The following is a 19106-nucleotide window of genomic DNA, read 5'->3' as shown; positions in this document are numbered from 1 at the left end:
TCAGAATTATTTGCAGGCTGCAAGATATGAGAGTGAAAGATGGTAGCTGTTAGGCAGAGGTTAATTGCCTATATGCACTTACTGAGAATTTACAGTTTTATGCTGTCACATCACTGGTCTTAAAGAATTGAGAACTGATGCTTCCAAAACTGAGTTTCATGTTCGTATCATGCATTATCTCACCTGCACTCAGCATGCAGTACCAGATATTTTGTGTTAGATGTTCAGGTAAATTTTATTCTCCTGCTTGCTGACAATAACTTCTGACCTGAGTATTTGCTGTAATAGTCACTTTTCTGCCCTCCTTCCTTTCCAACATAGGGATTTTGCTCTAAAACTAGCCCCTTTGGCAGCTTTGTCTTCAGCTCCTAGGGAGTGATGCTGTGTTCACTACTGGCACAGCACATCACACCAATGCTTTTGTTTATAAAGAACTGCCAAAATATCAGGAGCTTTCATCACTTGAATACTAGATTTAACAACTATACTCTCATTTGACAATGGGTTAACTATGGAAGTATTTTCAGTATTTTACATGATTCTTTGAGATTATTGAAGAAGAAGCATTGATAAACATGCTGCTGTGGATAATATTCTTGCTTTCCTTCTTTATGTTAAAAGGATTAGAGCAGTACTGGGGCTCTTAGAAGAGACCAAAAAAAGGGATATCCATAGGCAAGTCCTTGATAAGTAAACTGCTTCTAGCACCTCATCCCTACCTTAAGGTCCTGATGTGAAGCTGTGCCAGTGCTGTATCCAGAGCCCCTGGAGCTATCTCCTGCCTTGTCTGTCTGCCTTTTAAGCATTGCTACTTTTAACTGTTGTTAGCATTTTACTACTTTAAACTGTCTGAAATTGCCTTAGTTGCTTTCTATTCCTATGAGGTTCCCCACATCCTAAAGCATGAAAGCGTAGCCTTGAACTGACTTTTAGGGACAGAAAAAAAACCACACCTAAGAAATGTGATCCTTGGTTCTTACACGCTACAAAGACTTATGAGTCCATAATGACACTGGACAGATCTAAGTTAAAATGTTTTTGAGCCAGAAATATTTCTGTCACTTCCATCCATACTTGTTATCCTGATAGAATTTGCTCTTATGACTTCTCCATTTGAATAATAAATAAAATACATAAGTTGTTGTAAGTGTTCATACAGAACTTTGCAGTAATCAGATTAAATCAGTACATTCGTAATAAAGATGACTTACCTTGGATACTAATTTCAAATCTGTCTTGTTAGAAAGCCAAACTGAACCTCCACCTCTGAAGTATTTAACCCATGGTTACAGCATTTAAAGCCTCATTATAGTTTTAATATCTGACATTGACCCGTTTTCAAAATGAAATTCAATAATAATTGAATTCAAAATGAAATTCAATAATAATTCATCTTTTCCTGCTCTCTTGTATATATTGCAGTAAAAGTGTGGTATGGAATTCTCAAGCAAAGCCATGTATTAAACCTGTGACCTAAGTTTGTCAGTTGGGGACTTCTGGACATTTTTTTTAATACTAACAAAAGCCACAAACTCTGCGTGTGCAGTACTCTGTATCTTTTCTGACGTACTTGGTTGCTACCCTGACAGAGATCTAGAACAGTTTTGCTTGAGACAATGGGAGCTATGACCAGAAGAACTTTCATAATGACTGGATGTTTGCAGTGGCCATGCTCACTGCCTCAGCCTGCCCCAGGCTGTCATTAGTTTAGAAAGTAGACAGACATGCTGTGCCCAATTTATTGTTACTGGACAGAACTTTGAGAGGAACTTTTAATTGCACAAACAGTAAGAGAAGGTGAAATAGCAGGAGCAGCAAGATGTTTAGGCCAGATTTCTTACTCCCTTCATGTTCCCAGTGGATGTGCAAACTTGTGGGTGTGCAGACTCGTACGTGGGGGAGAATGCTTCATCTGCCTGCGTGGAAGCAGGTGGCAGAGTTTGTACACGGTCTGTGTGCATCCCTGCGAAATTATGGAGCAGGATGGTTTGAAAGCTGTAGTAGAAAAAAGTCCTTTGATCGTGTGGCAAAACCCCTGCTTTCAAGGTCAGCCAGCTTTCACACTGGCTGGTCTGTTCCAGCAGCTGTGTGAGATCTGTCCTCAGCTGCAGCACCTCTCACAGCTCTCAAGAGGGCTAGAAGTTACTGTGCTCCAAGTGGTCCTTTTGTCCTGTTTCCATGGACATCAGAGTGAGAATGGCTTCATCCTGTTGGGCTTTGGCTAAGTCATCAAAAGGCCTGGTTAGGCCTGGATTGTTCTTGCCCCTTTTGAAAGCTATGGCAATTGGTAATAGGACCTACTTGTCATCTTGCTGTTTTCTGTAGTCTCATGTTTGTGACTAAATTCTCCTGGATATACTGACAATACTGGTTGCTCCCTTCACCTCTGCCCTGCATCTGCCTCCTTCAGAGGCAGAGAGTGACAGTGGTGTTACACCTTTTGTAAGTATTTTGTTTTTTCCTTCCAAGATTAGACTGACCCAGAGACATGAACATAGGAGAGGGAGCATATGTGCTACCAGTCTCTTAAAACAGCAAAGCCTCAACAATGTAGATGGAGAAGAAATAGCAAAACAGAAGTTTTTCATTGGTCTGTAGTGGGATCTCTTAGGGACCAGATTGAAAAGGATTCTTTCTACCTCTTCTGACCAGCCAAAGTGCTGCATGGCCTTTATTCTTCTGTAGTTGCATGGAGTACTGCAATGCAGTGGAAACTGGGGAAGGTCCCAATGGAAAATGGCTGAGTTTTATGGAAGCGTGACAGTAACTAGTGAAGAACTGGGATATAAATTGAGAAATAAAAGGTAATATCTAATAAAAAATTCCAGTAGCATTAAATATTCTTATTCCCATTGTGCTCTCTATGGGCATTGTTCTCCAACATTTGAGTAATATTAATAATGTGACTGTTCCCACTGAGCTGCTGTTCTAGGTAATAGCATGATGTGCATCCTGATGTTTGCAGTGTTAAAGGTCCTTGGTTTTGTTATGGGAGTCAAATGCACCCTTTGTGCTTGTTTCAATAGAGCAACTTAAAAATGATGAAGGGAAACAGGTCAGTGTTAAAGGTAGAAGGTGAGGAGAAAACACAAATTTCCCTCTCCAGTGGGAAATAAACAGCAGTTGTCTTTAAGTCTTACATATCTGTATGGATTAGATAAATAAGCCTTTCCTTGTCACCTGCTGAGAGAAAGAACTTCATCTTGAAACTGAAGAAGCCCTCAGGGCTGCATCTTCAGATCTGCTCTTACCCTGCAATTTCCCTTTCTTCTTGGAATAAGAAGGTAGTGTAATTTGCTTCAGTCATAGCTTATCACTGCTGTTTGACACACATTGTCTGTCTAGATGTCACTTAAGAATAGGGAAAAGTATTTATATTTTTTGGAATAACTACTGTAGGATTATCTTATGAAATCCACAGCCCTATCTACCTTGCCCAAGTACAGAAACAGATTCCTCAAAACAGCTGCTACTTTTTCCCTTTATCAAATCTTCTACTTCATCAGGTGATTATCTCTATTATATTATGGCCCCCCTCAGATATTTCTTTTCAGAGGATAAGCTATTCTTATGCTAAATAGTTCAAAATGACACAATAAGCAAAAACTGGGGACATTAGTTATTGTACAGCCAGAACCCAACACACTTACTTAAAAAAATGTCAGTCTTTTAGCATATGGCAGAGCTCATGCTGTGAAATTCATTTAACACAGAGACAGTCATTGTATGTTAACGAGGCTCTTTGCATGTTCAATTATTTGTTTGTCGAATAGCCCCTTCTCCTCACCTATTCCGTTTCAGATTGGTTGATTGCTGCGTTTTGACCTCTAAAGTAAGTGCCATCATTTTACGAATTATTCTTTGCCTTTCAAAAATGACTTTTGTAAATGTTCTCACACTTGTGGAATTAATTCTTGCTGATGTATTGTGTAATGCTACAAAGCCATATTTTTCTGCAGACCAGGTCTCCACTAGCTCCGTGAACTCCATACCTAAATTCAGCTGAGCAGCTAATGTTAGTTCTTCTATGTAGAAATACATATCAATTGCTTACAGATCTGATTTTCCTAGAAAGTCTTTTCTGGTCCCTGCAATCTTACTTTCTGTGGTGGTGTTCCATATTATTCTTACGGACCTGAGAAGGAACAGGCTAAGCTCTCACTCTTGGCAGCCCAGAAGGTTCAGCAGGAAACAAGAATTAAGCAGTGATCAGCAGAGACTTTTCTGCCAGGGCAGATTTTTATTGACATCTATTCAAAATGAGTTTCCACTAGAAAAAAAAAGGGAATCAAAGCCATTTCTTTCATCCAAAATTTAAGTCAGCCTTTAGCACTTGGAAATTTGTCTTCCTAGGATTTATTTTCTCCTGTTCTTTCTTGAGCTCCATCTGTCATGGGTTTTAAAACTGAAAGGTACCTTTGGGATAATGAGTTAGACCACCTATGTTGCAGAGTTTTCTGGAATTAATTTCTCAACTTCTTCCCAGCTCATGTAGAGTCACTCTCTTTTGGGGGTTTTGTTCATTTTTTTGTTATTGTTGGGGTTTTTGTTGTACTCGTGGGACTCGCTTGTCTTGTGTTTCAGCAGATTTCTCAGGGTGGTATCAGTTTGCTCTTCAAAGGCTTCTGCGAGGCATCAGATATTGTCTAGGTTCTGTTCAGTTGTTTTCCAGAGTTACCTTAATTTTAAAAACTGACCTAATTTCTGCCTGATCGTTTTGTTTCCTCGTGGCATCTGATATCTCTGGTCTCTGTGAGTCCTTCCTCCTTTGAGTAGCATAGGCACCTCTGTCTTGGGCAAACTAACTCTTACCTTCTGACATGTCCAGAGGTTTGACCTCTCTTACTCAGTTCAATAAACATCCTCCTTTTTTTAATGTTCATGGGAATTGTCTGATCCTGGTGGTGGTCACATTTCTTTCTGATCTGTTTAATAGAGATGACTGGAGAAGGCAAGTCCCACATTGATCATAACCTATATATAAATAGCAGATAGAGTTCTGAAATTAATTTCCGGTAGCTGATCTGTGAACTCTTTTTCCACCAAATTGGGTTGGCAAGTGGATGAAACAGCTGAATAGAGCTGGGTGACTTGTTGATCTCAGTGAAGTGATAAAAGAATTTCATTTTCCTTTTCATTTAAATGTGAATGAGCTGTTGGTACAGATGTCACTCAAGAATTTCTTTGTTATTTTAATGAACCTGCATTAAACCATGCAGGAAATTGCAAGGCATATATTTAAGTATTATATGTGAATTTACAGCAGTAGAAATTCATAGCTCTCATCTAATAATAGAATTAGGTAATAGTGAAAGTATGAAAGTAGAAGTGCATCTTGGAGACTTTCATGTCTATAGTGTAATTTTTTTCCTTCACTTTTTAGGAGCACCTACTTTACGTACAGGTTTCCCACCTTCTTCCTGTCTCCCCTACAGCATGTTTTACAATCTTCTTGCATGATTTGTGTTTATTGAGTCATATTCTAGCACACAGCCAACTGTGCCTGGACTCATCATGGCTGTCAGATCTTCTCGTCCTGCTTCAGACAGCTTCATCTTTTTCTCCTTGTAGTAGAATTTTAAAAAATGAAAAAAGAAGTAAGAAAAAAAATCCTATCTCTTTGTATCTCTTCTGCTTTTGTTAGAAAGACAGTCTGCTTATGGCTTGCTGTGGCAACGTTATTATGAGAGAATTTATTTTGGGGGTGGGGATGTACCTGAGAGGGTGTGTCATGTTCCTATGACATCTGATGCCAAATTAAATGTTCAGCCAGGCTTAAGATATTAATGTGTTTAGTGGGTAAAGGACAGTTCAGAAAGTACTGTAATAAAAATGGAATGTCCCCTTCCCTAACAGCATGTGGATGTTTAATAAGAAACTGTATGGTTTGTCCTGCTCCCTAGAAGTTTGAAGCACTGTCCTTGAGTGTCTGCAGGTAGTGATGGCTGAAAGTATCTGTGGAAGGTGAAATACTCTTCCATTTAGCGTCCTTGAACAGGGGTCTGGGGGTTTTTGGGGACTGGGGTCATTACTTAGATTTGCCTTATATTGTAAGCTGTATGAAAATGATGCTGCTTTGCTTTCCCAGGCTGCCAAGAGAGTGATCCTGCTTTCAGGAACCCCTGCCATGTCACGGCCAGTGGAGCTCTACACGCAGATCGCGGCTGTCCAGCCATCCTTTTTCCCACAATTCCACTCCTTTGGGCTACGCTACTGTGATGCCAGAAAGGTACTTCAGTGGGGAAAGTGGCAGACTGGGACTCTGCAAACAGCACTGTATTTTATTCAAAATGTGGAGGCTTTTTCTTTTCTTCCTTCTTCTTTCTGCCTGATGTTACATCTTTTCTTTTGTGAAATCCTCGCTGCAGAGTAACATTTTAAAAGCTCTTAAGCTGAGAAGATCTAGAACTTGCAGTGGTGGGCCTGAGACACAGAGGCAGTGATGTTTCTTGTCAAAATCTGCCATGGAAGCCATGGAAATAAAAGGTTGGAAGAAAGAAGCAAATACAGCCATAACTGGTGAAAGGAGCCTATTCTGATAAAATCTTGCCCCCAGAGTGTTTTAAATGTGCAGAGTAATATGGAGCCTCTAAGCAGCTGCAGGTTTGGGCTAATTGGTTAAAAATCAGAAAACCAAAATTCCAGTTTCTAGTCTGCTTTAGTCACTTTGATAAAGGCCTGTGTTGCCTGGGATTTTGGATTTTATACCTCTAAGTAATTAAAAAAAGAGGAGTTCTAGTCCACCTTTGTATTCTGCTCTTCTAATTCAGGAAATGGGTGTGATCCCCAGCATATCTTGAAAATAACTCCTCTGCTAGTTGCTCAGCAGTAGTTTCCATAGAGTCATTGAGTTCAACCACTGCAAGATCTTGGTTTTGCAGGAAGCCAGCATTTGCAGCCATGATGGCAGGTGTCTGCCTTGCTGCCAGTGTATGGGCAACTCAGCTGTGCTTGGATTTCCATCTCTAGGGCTGCTGTGTGTATTGGAACACACACTGCTAAAAAAACAGCTTCTGCTGCTGCTTGTTGTACAAGGAGGCTCTGGGATCTTCTGTGCTGGTTGCACAGACACAAAAAGGAAACCAAAGTTCCCCTGAGTTCTGATTTGGAACAAGAGCCCTCTAATCTGTCTTGCTCTCCAGTTCCTCCAGGACAAACATCGAGTAGTTAGCACATGGCACAGAATGGCTTGGCAGCGTGAGGATGCACCTGTAGCACAAACTTGCACACTCTGCTTTTTTCTTGAGTAATCCATTTAACTTCTTGTGCCTCACTGTCTGTAAGACTGGGAAACAATTTTCAGCAGAGTGGCTGGAAACACTGAATGACCATTTCATGTTCAAAAATTTTTACTGAAGAACTGAACATCATCAGTGTATGCCATGAAAATAGTTACAGCTATTTGTAGGGCTTTTGTGTTCGTTTTCTTTTCTGTTTGGGGTAGCTAACATATACCAAGTTTCCCTCAAGAAGATTCTTATTGCAGTCCCATATAAAATTCTTGAGTTCCTTTTTTCCTAGGTCTGAATGCCCACTTACTTTTGCTTTCATAGCTAGTGTAGTGTTGTTCTATGTATGTCCAAATGTGCAACCCAGAGGAGCAATTAATTGGCTTTGGTACTTGTGTGCTGATGCTGTTTATTAGATTAAGGCCATTAGCATGCACGATCATGGATACAGAGGTGGAGTTCCTAGACTCCATCCACAGTAGGAATCATATGGAGAGAGAGGGTCACATCTTCTGCTGAGCTTCATTGTCTTTATTGAAAGATTCCTGAGTAGTGTTCAGAATGCTTCCTAGAGGAAAATGAAGAGATACAGTTCAATCTTGTTGGGTTTCTGCAGTAAAAAGGAAAGCTGATTTGCAGCATGTGAGTCTGAATAGGTTTGGAGTTTCATAAATCCTTTAAGGGTAAAGTTCTGCATGACTACTTGTTTCTTCAGTTATAAGGCACACAGACCTCAGGTAGGATATTGGACATAAGAAATAAAATAGTTTTACGTGATGCAGGTTGTAACAGTGTACTCTGTGTAAATGAGTTTTCAACCTGTGGTGAAACGCAGCATGGAGAGGTCACAGTCTGTATCAGCCTCCCTTCAAAACCTCTGCAGGGTTTCTAGTACAATTTTGTTTCTCTGTTTGACCTGTCTCTGCTAGACAGTTGAACGTTGCTGGTCTTCTCCATGCTCATCTGGGATATTTTTCTGCAGTTAATGCCAGTAAATGATAGAGTGAACACTGAAAGAATTTGGTTATTTGGAGAAGTGGGGCTGGTGGGAATGAAGAGGAAAAAATGGGACTGCTGAATATTGGATTGCCATAGATCCACTCAGCAATGAATAAATTTAAAAGGTGTTTTGATGACTGGAGTTGTTCTTTCATGACTGTAGTAGGGTGTCCCTCACGTTCCTTTTTGCAGCTCTAACCTGAAACTGTGTTAGGAGTTACATCCTCTCTGTAGAACTGTTGTGGTATTTCTGCTGTCATTACTTAAATATGTCCTTCTTTCTGTCCTGAAAATAGCAGCTTTATGAGTGGAGATGGAATTGCACAGAGCCAGAGAGGTTTTGCAAAGCTTTTGAAGATCTGTCAGGATGAAAGGTGCTATGTAAAAATGTTTTGGTATTAATAATAAATCCGATTGCATTATAAGGTTAAAGAAAAATTGGCGAACCTGAACCATTCAACTTAAAACTAAAGCCTGACTGGTTCCTGTTTCAAGATAATAGATTTTACGACAGAAAATTACAAATATCTGGCAGATTTTATTAGAAAAGATACAGAAGTTTATAATTTTGTAATTCAACCCCCCAGCATCTGTATTCTTAAAAATACAGCAAGTGAAACGTCACCTGTTATTTACAAACTATCTCAAGTCTGTTTCCCAAAATACATGCTCTGAATTCATTTTTCGAACTGGGTGATGTTGGCGAATATTAAATAATTTCTATCTGAGCACATGCTCTGAATTTGTAAGTTTGGCAGCTTCTGCTAACACTGTAATAAGTTTACTGACTCATGTAAGATGCTGTAACAGTTTGGTAAGAAAATCACAGTTGGAAGCATGTGTTCTGGAATGTTATGGATCAAAGCCAGATGTGTATTTTGGCAAAATACATGTCCCTCTTTTTTTCCTCTTTTCCACAATAGGGTATACTAAACTTAATTCTAATAATTCCAAAAATAATTATCTTTTTACCACTAGCTAGGTGCAGCACAGAGCTAGCATGTTTCCTTGTTTGCAAGTTGTTCCAGACCATAAAAGAAATATATAATCTGAATGTACTGTAGGGACTCTGCCTGTATGTGCTTTTTAATATCTCAGTAGATGGTATATTGGCTCTGTGTTTGCCTTGTTCTTTCTGTGACAATGATGTTGCTCTTCTGAAATGAATTGGGCTACATGGACACAAAGCATATGTATTAACTTGCTTGTTATGGAAGTGGAAAGTGGACAAATATGAGCTGTATGAGTAGAATGAGGCAGCCTGAGGAGTGTCCAGACCCCACAGTAGGTCTTGCTGAGTAGCCTAATCTGAGGTGATCTCTACAATGTAGCTCCCAGTGCACTGAGCAGTGTGGGCAGTGGGCTTAGGGGGCTGGGCACAGTGCAGGGGGTTCCTCCTTGGCTCTGTACAGCTGCTCTGCTGGGCCCGTGGAGCCTGAAGAAATGCAGAAAAGGAGCACAAAGACTGTGGCTTAGCAATGTCAGCTTTCCTGCAGAGTGCCTAAAGGTAATAAGCCCAGCTAGACTTGAGCTGGCTCTTCACAGGCCTGAGGGATGTATCTTGCACTTCTGGTTTCAGGGAAGCAGAGCAGGGATACCCATGTTGGCTTTTTGAGGGGTTGGCTGAGATCCAGGTGGGTTTATTACCTCTCACTGTAACCACTGTGCTGTTGTCAGAGCCAAAGTTTTAATTCTACAAGATTTAAAATGGCTTTGTGTCTGGGGTTTGAATTGTTTCTTGCTTTAATGAACCAACTGTAGCTAATCAGATGGTACCATAATTATGTAGGAATAGATTAAGTCAAATGAGTTTTAATGGTGGCCATAAGTTCCAGAATCTGAAGTCAGTTAATGGTTCTCATCAGTACAACTTGGCAATAGAATTGCAGATTGTCCTGTTTTATCTCAACCTGAAGTAGAAATGTTCACTTCCAGATATCAGAGAGGTCTTACTTGCCTATAAGCTATTGGATTCGTCCTCTTCCTGTCCCACAGCATATTCTCATCCCTGTTTCATCAAAGCACCACCTCTTAATACAGTCAGAAATGTGATTAACCCCATGGTTAGTATGATTTGGTTTTTGTCTCACACATTCTGTGAGAGGACGGAGGGTGCAGCGAACACTTCAGAGTTTACTTCCGTTTCTGTGTTGCAGCAGGTTTCTTTTGGGGAAAACAAATAGAAGAGATATAGATTTTTAAGGTTAAATCTGTTTTAGCAATTAATGTGACACAATAAGAGTAGAGCAGTAGATCAAAGGGGTCGGTGCTGAGGCTCCCCACACCTCCGTTGTATGCATTTCAGGAGCAAATTTGCATCCATATGCAGTGGTTTACTTTGGATTGTTATTCCAAGACCAGAGGTTGTATTTTTGGACACTGTCAGTATGGCTTGGAATTAGAGCTGTGAGGAAGATTTCACCTCCTTCCCCACCTTGGTTTTTAGTATTACCAAAGCTGTATTTCCTGCCCTTACTTGTGAAATTTCAGCAGTAAGGCTTTTCTTTTGCCTTTGCTTGAGCATTAAAACTTTATGGGCCTCTTCTCCAAAAGAAAGTTGTTTACAGATGCTTCTTTTGGGAAATGTACCAATTTTGATGCCACTGTGTGTCAGCTTAGTTGTTCTTTCTCAGAGAACAAATGATAGACTGTGGAATTACAAGTAGGAGAAGTGATGAGCTGAGATTAATTGAACAGATGTGTATTGCCTGCAGACAGGATCTTAGAGGATAGGGCATGTTCAGAGGGGAGTGTTTCAAGGAGTAAATGAAGGGCTTGTTCAGAGGAGCTTTGAGGTGATGATACTTTGAAGAGACAATGTTTGGAGTGATGTATTTTGGGCCACAGTTTATTTATGGTTTTGCTTGAGTTTGAACCAGACATGTAATGGCAGAAACAGAGCATATCAGGAAGTGGATGAAGAGTCAGGTCACAGTGGAATATAGGCAATTCTGACCTGGCACGGCAGACAAGTGTAACAACTCTGTGAAGGCATCTGGGTTAAGGATGTTTGTCCTCATGCTGTTAGAGGTGGTTTCTACGTGTCTCTCTGCTTAAAGCTGAGGTTAATGTGCATGCACAGAACTGCAGTGAGTTCTCCTGGCCTGCTCAAAGCTGCAAGTGGAGAGCAGCACCTTGCTGTGTGAGGATGAATACCCGGGCATAGTGCTGCAGTAGGGATCCCTGCCACCTTTCTGTGTAGTCCTCTTCCCTGCACCTCCCTGAGCACTTTTAGATAGGGGAATTTGTAAGTAACCTTTTCACCTTGGGTGGCCTTGTCCAGTTGGATATTTATTCTGCTTTTGGATTGCTTGCAGACCAGTCTCTTGTAAGCTTGACACTGATAACTGCTTTGATCTTTTCCAGATGCCATGGGGTTGGGACTACTCTGGATCATCCAACTTAACTGAACTGAAAATTTTGCTGGAAGAGTCCATCATGATCCGACGTCTGAAATCAGATGTGCTTTCCCAGCTTCCAGCAAAGCAACGCAAAATGGTTGTGGTGGCTCCTGAGGGCCTTAGTGCAAAGACCAAAGCTGTCTTGGAAGCTGAAGCAAAGAAGATGGCCAAAGGCTATAAAAGTGTAAGTCAGAAACTATTTTTGTGATGAGCCATTGCTATTTCAGGTACCTTAATTCAAAAACATCAGTTAAAAACAGTACCTGAGTTCCAAAGAAGGTCAGGGCCACACCTTCTCTGAAGGCACAGTTTCAAGTGAATGTACAGCACAATCAAAACTGTTCATCTTGGTTTGCTTTTGATGTAAGTGTTCTGCTTTGTCCCTTTGTGTGAAATACCATTTCCTCCCTTTTTTTCTCTGTTGTTAATAACTTCTAATTGTCTTTCATATCTTTTGCATCCGTACTTACTCTTCTGTCTAGCCCTGTCATCTCATTCAGCCTATCAAAACACAGCCTTGTTAAAGCTGTGTTGTGAACAGAGCAGTAGCCAAAAATGTGAAGAGTGTGTTTTTACTTCTCGTTTGTTCTCCGAGTATGGATGGTAAATGCATGTCCTAGGCTCCTAGGTTGCTAATACAGTTCTGTAAGAACTTAGGAGTTTTTCCTTGCTGCATTTGTGATATACTTGTCATGCAACTTGTAGGAGTTGAGTAGGAGGTAGAAAGGGAGGTGTCAGGAATGTGTGAGTATCTGCCATACCCAGAGGCGAGTAGGAGACTTCCCCCTCCAGGCTTCTATTGTTGTGCATTTTATGTTGATTTTTTTTTCCTAGCAAAGTGTTTATTGGCAGCAGCAGACATCCCAGATCTGTAAGCAAGTAGGAGAAAAGGCATTTTTGAGACTTGTATTCGTTTCTTTTCTCTTTACAGAAACAACAGGAGACGGAAGCTCTTCTCGTCTTCTTCAACAGAACGGCAGAAGCTAAAATCCGCTCAGTCATGTAAGCTGTGTGTCACTGCTCCATTCCTGCCTCGTGAAATGTGTTTGTCTGCTGAGAACAGGAAACAGTGCCTTAGAGATAACAGTACAGGGACATGAAGCATAGCCTGAAGTCAGCCTAGAAAAAATTGATTTTAATTACAATGCACTAAACATTTTCTCCTCTCAGAGTTCCTAGGCTAAGTCTTCTGATTTCATTCCAGATATGGATCTAAACTGTCATTTGAACCATCTAAAATTACTTGGTGTTTGGGACTTGGATCAAGTTCCCTGATCCGGACCCTATTTCAGTTTAAGGAGGGAGGGAGCAATGAAACTTAAATATCAACAGAATAATTTGAGGAAACAAATGCTGCAGTCCTGCTGCAGCAGGAACCCTGAATCAAAAAGCTTCTGAGATAGATTGAACTGAAGCTGGAATGTGCTCGAAGAATCTCACAGCCCCTACTGAAATTCTTGGCTGTTCCACAGTGCTCACATGGGACCTCAGCAGCAAGTTTTGTACCATAGGTGTGCTTTTAACTCTCTTCCCTAGGAGTAATTTCCTTCTGTGACTTTCTGTGCCCATTCATCCTTAGCCTTTCTGCGGGGGATGCAAAGGAGTTGCTTTAGGTCATTTAGTGTAACTTTCTAATAAGCAGTATGATAATAACGTGAAAACAGTTTACTTTCCACAGCTCTCTGAATGTAAGGACCAGCTGATGTGCACTGTGTGGTTTCACAGTCTCAGACCTTGTTGCAAAATTTGCCTGTTTGGCACAGAACTGCACTTCAGTGTCCCAGTGCTCATTTCTGTAGAAGAGTTTCTTCCTTTTATGTTAGTGAACAGTTAGAAGACTTTCTTCTTTTTATTTCAGTTTCAAATATGAACTGAATGTAAAACCATGAAGTGTTGTTTACTTGGCTCTCTGGTAGGAACTTGTCCATTTTTTTCTGGGGTTTAGGAGCATTTAAAATATCACTTACTATAAGCTGCTAATACTAAGATAATAGTACCATCTAGGTAATGGTACTGTCCTATGATCATCAGCACTTCCCGTATTTTACCCTTGCTGACAGGTCTTCCATTGCCTCCATTGAAATGACTTGCCATTTGTTAAATGGAATATGGGAATGAGGTATAAAATAATTGTGATGTGTTGGTTGGCATCTGCTTACTGCACTGAATGTTTGCTTTGATGTTTGTTTTAAAATCCAGCAGTCCCACTTCCCTCCCAGACTTCTTTGTTAAATGATGCTGTCAGTAACTGGGATCTGAACATCATGAACCGTGGGGGTTGTCTGGAAAGAACTGATAAATCTTAATACAGCACTGGAAATCCTGCTTGGTGCTTTCTGACAGTTGCTGCTGACCTGAGTTGTGTTGTATATAGCAAAGAGCTCGCTATTCCTGATCTTCCTAACAGTTTTGCTATTCCAGAAAAACGATGACATTTGTGCCATCTGTACAGGCTCCAGCTGACCTGATTGCAACACAGGCTACCACATGGGTTCTATAGATTTGCTGTTAGTCCATGGGAAAAGCCAGATGTTTTCATTTAATTAACACCTCTTAACTGCATTTAAAAGGAGACTTGTTGGCTTTCATTGGCCATTAGCCTATATGCATATGGATAACTCCTAGAAATAGATGATGTATTTAGATTGTTAAGCTGGAGTAAATTGTCAGTGTGAACCCTTGCGAGAAGGGTACTTTTAGGATATTCCGATCTATGTGCTTAGAGATCTTTTCTTCTAAAATAAAAACAATCCTTACTAAACACAGAAAGTATAATTGCATATAGCATATTTTACTGTATTGTGATTGTTTAAAAATTAGAAATACAGATGGATGAGTGAGATTGTCATTAAGTATAGATGACCTTCAGTTGATTGGTCTGGGATGTCACGTTTCAAGTAGGATATAATAAACTGATTCTCATTAATCCCCAAGTATAAATGTAGGCAGCTGTTCAGGTGTGGTGATCAAAAAATGAGTGAATTTTCCTTCAATGTCATTTTTAATCTATAGGAGACTTGACTTGCTACTTGCACTTTACTGCGGCTTTCTTTATGCTAGACGGTGTCCTAGTGCCTGTGTGTAGATGAGTAGTATCTTCAAAATTTGTTGTGAGCCAGGTCTGTATTCTCTCAGCACATAATTTTATAGAGTTTTCATATTTTTCCTCTTTCATGTAGAGAATACATCCTGGAGTTACTGGAAAGTGGGAATAATAAATTCCTGGTGTTTGCTCATCACAAGATAATGCTGGATGCAGTAGTTGCAGAGCTGGAGAAGAAAGTAAGTGACTGAGTTGCCTTAACTTTATCATTGTTCCAGCCTCAGAGCTGTTTAAGAGCTCCCTGGAGTTATGGCTGGTCAGATAGTTTATGAAAGTTAGTAGCAGAGATAATTTCTACTTGCTGGGCATCTGAATGTGCCCTTCACCAAGGGTGCTGAGCTGTCAGGGTGAATGCCTCACAGAATGCACTTTGTATTAATGTTCTTTAATCTCCATCATCTTCCCTGGACCTTGTGAATTCCTGGAGGACTATCGTCTTGTGTGGCACTCTCTGCTTTGTCCTCTAGGCTTCCCTCAGAAGGGAGAATGCGACATCCTGAGCCCACTATGGCTCCTGCCTTTACCTCTGTGGTGCTCTTATGTTTTTGAACTGGAACACTGTAGGGAGACTCAGCAGACCTGCAACTCATCACTCTTGACTCCAAAGTTCTTTGGCTAGTTTTTCATTTGAGACTTCCATGGATGCTCCTAAAGAGTTGTGGGTCCTGCTGGGGCAGTGTGAAGAATGGTTTAAGATAATATTCCAAACTGTAAACCACAGTGGCAGTGGTGACTTTGCTCTATGACAGCATTGGACACTGAAGAGTTACGGCCCTGCATCACACAGGTTTGCCATGCCTGTCCTGAGCCTGCCACGGAGCAACTGAGATATCTTCACATCTCCTCCCACTGCAAATAGGGGAATATTTAGGGAGTTTGGGGACATGGTACCAGCTGCAACTTCAGTGCAGAGACAGTGTTTAGCTTTGTATTAAGCTAGTTGCCTTTCCGCTGTATCTGAGGTTGTTGCTGTTGTTGCTGTTGTGCTGGACTGTGGGAGAGGAATGGGCATGGGAGCAAGTCACGCACTGGACAGAGGGGGAGGTGTGTTGTATATACTGAGCTACAGTGCTTCTGCCTGAAAGATGAGGAAAGGTCTTAAAAATATAACTGTTGCCTTTTTACTTTTCTGGTTCTGCCATGAGGAAGGGAAATGGTATCCACTAAGACATGGAAGGAGTATACGGGAAAGGGGACAGAAAGTCTCTAAACAGTACCTTGTGCCTTTTCACAGCACGTTGACTACATTCGCATCGATGGCTCCACTCCTTCAGTCGAGCGTCAGTCTCTGTGCCAAAAGTTCCAGTTCTCAGAGAAGCAGGTTGTGGCTGTCCTTTCCCTCACTGCTGCAAATATGGGCCTTACGTTGTCTGCTGCAGACCTGGTGGTGTTTGCAGAGCTCTTCTGGAACCCAGGGGTAAGCGTCCTGCAGGGACAGGGGTTGGATGCTCCCTGGAGAGCAGACACATTGCTGATTAGGAGATATAATGGGCAGGGGACTTCCTCTAGGGTTTTTCTCTTGCTTTCTCTGATGTCTTCTATCTCTGCTACCCCAGGTGCCTGGGCTTGAACCAGTGAGAGCTGGTTACACAGCTTGCTGGCTTGGAGAAGATAGCATGAAAGGGAAACATGTTCCTGTTTCTTAATTTGACTGAGCTCTTAATAGCTCACCAAACCAAGACCTGAAAGGGTCCATCATCAGTGCTGACCCTCTACTTTTGAAAGATGCTGGGAAGCTGGTGTACTAGATCACTTCTTGGCTTAGTCTGTGTTTGAGGATACAGGTGTTAACAGGATCCAGATAAGAAACAGTTGCTAAGCACAAGAAATGAGATCTTCCCGTCCTATGGTGCTTACACTATTTCTTAGATGTTGCAGTTCTCACTTGGTACTTGTCATGTTTTTATGTTAAGATTTTGATCCAAGCAGAAGATCGGGCACATCGAATTGGACAGACCAGCTCCGTTAACGTTCACTACCTGGTGGCCAGAGGCACAGCAGATGACTACTTATGGTAAGAAGTGAGAAAGACACTTTGGTTCTCCTGCCACCTGCTTTCCGCTGTTTGTCACATATGTGATCTGAGGTGCTTAACGTTAGTGCTGATTTCCACAGCCTGTGAAGGGAGGAGCAAAAAGTGCCAGTCGGGTCTGCTGTGAGCTGGTGACATGGCCTGGTTGCAGTGGACATGACTAAGTGGCTGACAAGCAGGAGGAATAAAAGTAGTTACCTCACAAGGAAAAGGCTCTTAAGAGAAATTCTGGAGGAGCTGATGCATCTAAAACCGTTACAGCCTCTGTGTAAGGAGAAGGACTTGTCTTAGATAACAGCCCAGAACATTCCTATGCTAGGGCACTGTAAAGTGCTGAGTATTTTCAAGCAAAGTCAGCAGACACCGGAGATGGTTCAGTGTATTGCAGATTCGGTCTGAGGAGCAACTTGGCTTCTGAGTGCTTGGACAGGGAGCTGTGGAGAAGGACTGTACTGTTGCTATCCTCTTGCTCTTCAGAGAGCCCTTCAGATGGATTAAAAAAGTGCTACTGACCCACCTCTAGATAGTTGTGGGATGAGTCTTTTTGGCTGCTGTGAGGGTCATCAGTGGACACAAGTCCTTAGGGCTGGGGAAGCTGACATCTGGGGGTGGGGAGGATCTGAGGAATCTTCAGTGCTGCAAGGGAACTGACCTGCAAACGATGAAAAGAAATTATCCACCAGCTGGTTCATTTAAAGTCCAAAATTACATCTTTATTACCTTGTTTAAAGGAACAAATGAACTCAGTGAACTTGTGCAGTTCCCAGAATATCATGATGGCAAATAATTATAACCCTACAATGCAGGGATCTGGAAACTGATACATTGCCCAAATTTCATGGAAAGTTAATGACAGTAATTCTGCCTTTATTTGTGAAATGCTGTCTGTGCAGTCATTATTAGTGCTTAATGGGAAGGAAATATGGCTCTTGAAAGGACAGTGGCATTCTTTTTAAAGATGAGAAAAAGATCAAGACAACAAGGCTATTTGGTTAATGCATTAATTGTGCCATGGCCTTTGTGCCTTTCAAAGTGTCCAGTCTGCAGGTGCAGCTGGGACCTCTCTGCCTCTTGGGCCAGTGACGGATTCTTCCTCCTGCTTTACATTGGGAGTTATCCTTGAAATGCTGATGTGTCTGTTGTTGGGGATTACCACTGCTTGCCTTGGAGACTGAACACACAGACTGTTGAGAGTCCCTTTAGCTGCATCTTCTTGTTCTGGCTTCATACCATTAGTGTTGCTTTAGTCAACTAGTTTCCCTATTAGATATGTGCGTTCTCCAAATATTTGTAGCCCTAAATCCTCTTCTTGTTACTTATTTAATTGATTGATACTTGTTTAAACTGCATTGGCTGATACCCCAAGATAGCATAGTCATCATAAACAGGAGCAGGACCGGTTAAGGAACTAACAGGCATTGGTAGAAGAAACATCTTTATACCTGGTTATATCTTTTTTTCGTCTACACATATTAAATGACAGTGTTCTTGATGATACATTTTTCCTTTCGATAATAATCCATTTATCTCTCCTAGGCCAATGATTCAAGAGAAGATCAAAGTGCTGGGCGAAGCTGGTCTTTCAGAAACCAATTTCTCTGAAACAGCTGAGTCCACTAATTACTGTCCTAAGGTAATTGACCTGAAAGAATATTGGTGGTCCCTGGGAGAGGCTGAATGGTCTTTGGCTTGTGTCATTTACATTGGCAGGCTGACCTTACACCTGTTCTGCCTTTAATGCCACAGAGCAGATTCTCCAACTCCTCCCAGGATCCATGCCTTGACTTGGACTCTCCACAGAGATGTTCCAAACCTGCTGCTTGCAAGGAGACATGTTGGCCTCCATGGCATTTGTATGTCTTTGAGTGTATACATATGTATGAGATATATGTGTGTGTGTATCATACATGGTACAATCTATACACATAAATGCGCTGTCTCGGGGGGAACATCCTGTGATTGTTGCTCATTAGGTTTTACATGCCAATGTCCATGCAGACTCTTTCTGTTCTGTTTTCTCAGCCTGATCCAAAGCAGCAGACCATCTATGACCTTTTCCAGAGGACCTTCTCGGAGAGCAGAGATGACGCTGATGATGCTTTGCTTTTGGAGGCAGCTGATGCTGGCTGTGAGTTTGACTCTGACAGTGTCTTGCAAGATAGAGAAGCAGAAACATGTTCAGCGAGTCCCCAAAAAAAGCGGCGTATTGAGGAGTTTTTTAAAGTGTAATGGTGACAGCAAAAGAGACAGCAGCTAAGAGATCTTTTTTAATTAAAAAAGAAAAACCAAAACCAATCAGGTTTTATTTTTCAGTTTTCAAAAATAAAAGACTTCAAGTTTTC

At 41.3% G+C, this 19106-nt stretch overlaps 1 protein-coding gene across 4 annotated transcripts in view; it reads left to right on the top strand.

Moving 5' to 3' along the window:
* Window positions 1-19106, top strand: part of SMARCAL1 (SWI/SNF related, matrix associated, actin dependent regulator of chromatin, subfamily a like 1) — a 39370-nt gene extending 20264 nt beyond the window's left edge. For all 4 annotated transcript variants that reach the window (XM_050339765.1, XM_050339767.1, XM_050339766.1 and 1 more), the window contains exons 10-17: window positions 6089-6229; window positions 11595-11813; window positions 12561-12631; window positions 14809-14911; window positions 15967-16149; window positions 16646-16746; window positions 18301-18397; window positions 18787-19106. In XM_050339765.1, the coding sequence (XP_050195722.1) occupies window positions 6089-6229; window positions 11595-11813; window positions 12561-12631; window positions 14809-14911; window positions 15967-16149; window positions 16646-16746; window positions 18301-18397; window positions 18787-18993 (1122 nt within the window). In that variant the 3' untranslated portion in view covers window positions 18994-19106. The remainder of the gene's footprint in view (window positions 1-6088; window positions 6230-11594; window positions 11814-12560; window positions 12632-14808; window positions 14912-15966; window positions 16150-16645; window positions 16747-18300; window positions 18398-18786) is intronic.

This window comes from Myiozetetes cayanensis, unplaced genomic scaffold (genome assembly GCF_022539395.1).
Source record: "Myiozetetes cayanensis isolate MyiCay16 unplaced genomic scaffold, myiCay2020 scf9, whole genome shotgun sequence".
Classification (NCBI taxonomy): Eukaryota; Metazoa; Chordata; class Aves; order Passeriformes; family Tyrannidae; genus Myiozetetes; species Myiozetetes cayanensis.
Note: the sequence above shows the minus strand (reverse complement) of the source record. Positions and strands in the feature narration are given on the sequence as shown.